The sequence below is a fragment of the Glossina fuscipes genome, unplaced genomic scaffold (genome assembly GCF_014805625.2).
Source record: "Glossina fuscipes isolate IAEA_lab_2018 unplaced genomic scaffold, Yale_Gfus_2 57434, whole genome shotgun sequence".
In the NCBI taxonomy this organism is placed as follows: domain Eukaryota; kingdom Metazoa; phylum Arthropoda; class Insecta; order Diptera; family Glossinidae; genus Glossina; species Glossina fuscipes.
In genome coordinates this window covers 1-2,252 of record NW_024000997.1, presented here as the reverse complement: position 1 = coordinate 2,252, position 2,252 = coordinate 1, and the positions used below count along the sequence as shown (strand labels likewise).

General features: G+C 35.7%; 1 protein-coding gene across 2 annotated transcripts; it reads left to right on the top strand.

Moving 5' to 3' along the window:
• Positions 1–683: 683 nt before the first annotated feature.
• Positions 684–1,961, top strand: LOC119643152 (pre-mRNA-splicing factor Slu7-like). Of its 2 annotated transcripts, XM_038042500.1 has the most exons (4): positions 684–946; positions 1,041–1,266; positions 1,331–1,459; positions 1,708–1,961. In XM_038042500.1, exons 2-4 carry the CDS (start codon positions 1,264–1,266, stop codon positions 1,831–1,833), a joined length of 258 nt encoding a protein of 85 aa, XP_037898428.1. In that variant the 5' UTR covers positions 684–946; positions 1,041–1,263; the 3' UTR covers positions 1,834–1,961. The 2 variants fall into 2 exon arrangements, 1 of the variants encoding a protein (XP_037898428.1); XR_005248227.1 differs by lacking the exon at positions 1,331–1,459 and having other exon boundaries at positions 695–946.
• Positions 1,962–2,252: the final 291 nt, after the last annotated feature.

Here is a 2,252-nt window from a genome sequence, read left to right as displayed (position 1 = left end):
AAGTTCATATAAAAATAATGGATTTCTTTTTCCCCAAACTAATATAATATTGTATTCATCGCGAACGTGACTTTCTAATATCCATATACGTCACTCTTTCTAAACGATATACGAGCAGTTATTTCAACTGTAAAGTGTTAATTTATAGCCATCTACTATTAAGTTAAAATAAACGCTAATTAAGAACAATGTCTTAATATACTAGATAATGCCTATAACGCTAAAAACTAAAATAGAATCAAACAAAACACAAACAAACCTGTTTAGATAGAGGGCAGAGAGAGAGAGGGAGAGAGGGGGAGAGAGAAAGAGAGAGCGAGAGAGTGAGAGAGAGTTTGCGTAATAATAGTGAGTGAAAAGCGCTTAGCGTACCGTAGCCGTAACATCGGCTTATTGCATTATATGCATATATGTATAGAAAGATTATAAGAAAATTATATAACGAGATAAATAAGTAGGCAGTCAATCCTTTGCAATCGCCATGAAACATGATGTTATACTTAGTTCAAGGCGAAGTTTTTAATATAAAACGTAGACAATCTAAGCTAACAACTCTGTGACGGAGAAAACAGAAAGAGATAGTGGGAAACAACGGCAGACTAGTAAGTGTGTATGTATGTGTTATCCCTTTACCCACTGACCACTCGCCATGGCCACGACCAAGTATGATCACATCGCCCTGAGAACCGAACCCGCGAATACCGACTTGATAGCAGCAGCAGCAACAACAATCGCAACAGCAAAATATTGCTACGCTATCAACCCAACATGGCGGCATAACTGTGTTTTTCTCCTATTTTTAATATAAAATCGGTATAACTCTTTTGCTTTGCTGTTTTGTGATAGCAAGTGCTATTGATTTCTTATCGATATTGTACTAACAATGTCAATGATTAGATAGTATGGTTGTATAATATACAATACTTTCCTTTTACGCTATAATACGGTAAGTAATATTTGCCAAGAAACGGAAATGTCTTTATAGAGTACAAGACAAAGCCTTTACCTTCGTTTGATTACTTTTTATTGTCACCTATAAGAGCAATGCAGTGGCAAATATCATAAACGTAAGGATTGCTTGGAGAGACTATGCGAATTCTTTAGTCGTTCACGATGAACATATTGTGCAAGATGAAGCCGTAAATTATGATGAGAAAAGAGATCGTTGGAGTAGTTACGATCCCGCCAATCATCGCGAAATTATAGAAGAATATGAGAAGGTGGAAGAAGCTAAACGGCAATTAAAAGCCGAAAAATTAAAGAATGGTTAGTAGAAACCTCCGAAACTTCTATTCCTATATACATTGCCAGAAACTGTTTATTAAATTAGATCCTGATGCGAAAATATCTCGCATGGGAGGCTCATGGTAAGGGGGTCGATGTTCATTTATTGGCTGAGCCTACTCTGGAGCTATTACAAAAAGAATACGAGAAAAAGAAGGAACAGTTCAAATCAAGTGTAAGAATCGGAGGTCAATTTAGTTTAATCATTCACAACGTAGCGGCTTTTGGAGATTGTTTTGAAAAACCTCCTACTAACCTTATGAGATCCAAAAAATATAATAACGAACATATTAGCCATTGGGATTTTCTCTCATAAACAGTGCCTCTACTAGTGCTACATGACTTTACTCTTTTTATCTTAAAAATTTGTACCACTGTATAACTTTATTTTAACGTGCAATAATATATTTTATTTTTTTTCAGACGAAGGAACATATTGTGGAAAAGTATGGTGGTGAAGAACATACAGTCATACTTAATCCCTTTATAACGCAGTTACTTGAATTCCGGTATTCAACTTTTAATTTAAAGAAGAAAGAGTGTTTTTAATAGTTTATTTATCAAATAATAAAGGTAAAACTTCCTATAGTAATTAACCTTAAACGAAACGTGATTAAATAGGTGATGAATGGGTTAACGACCAATGGGTTAACTAAACCTATTTTTTTTTTTTTAATCTAAACCGAACTCTACGTGTCCAAGGATATTGCGCCGGACACTCTTTGCACGAGATTGTTAGCAACGAAATTAGTAAACGTCGCAGTATTCTTCTGTTATAAGCCTTGCCACCATTGGTGCTCACTTGCCATTATTGCTACCACCTTTCAAAGCGGTCTTACAAGAATAAGCTGGAATGTGAGTAAAAGTATTAGTATGACGGAGAGATCTAATGGTCGTCTAGAAGGGATGAACTGGGTAACAGGCGCACCGAAAAGATAGGGTAGGAAAAGACAAGTTTCGCGGTAACC

Bases quoted from the DNA above. Each gene is read 5' to 3' on its own strand.
- LOC119643152 (XM_038042500.1), top strand. The intron at 1,460-1,707 runs GTAAGAATCGGA...ATTTTTTTTCAG, and splicing joins AGGAACAGTTCAAATCAAGT to ACGAAGGAACATATTGTGGA.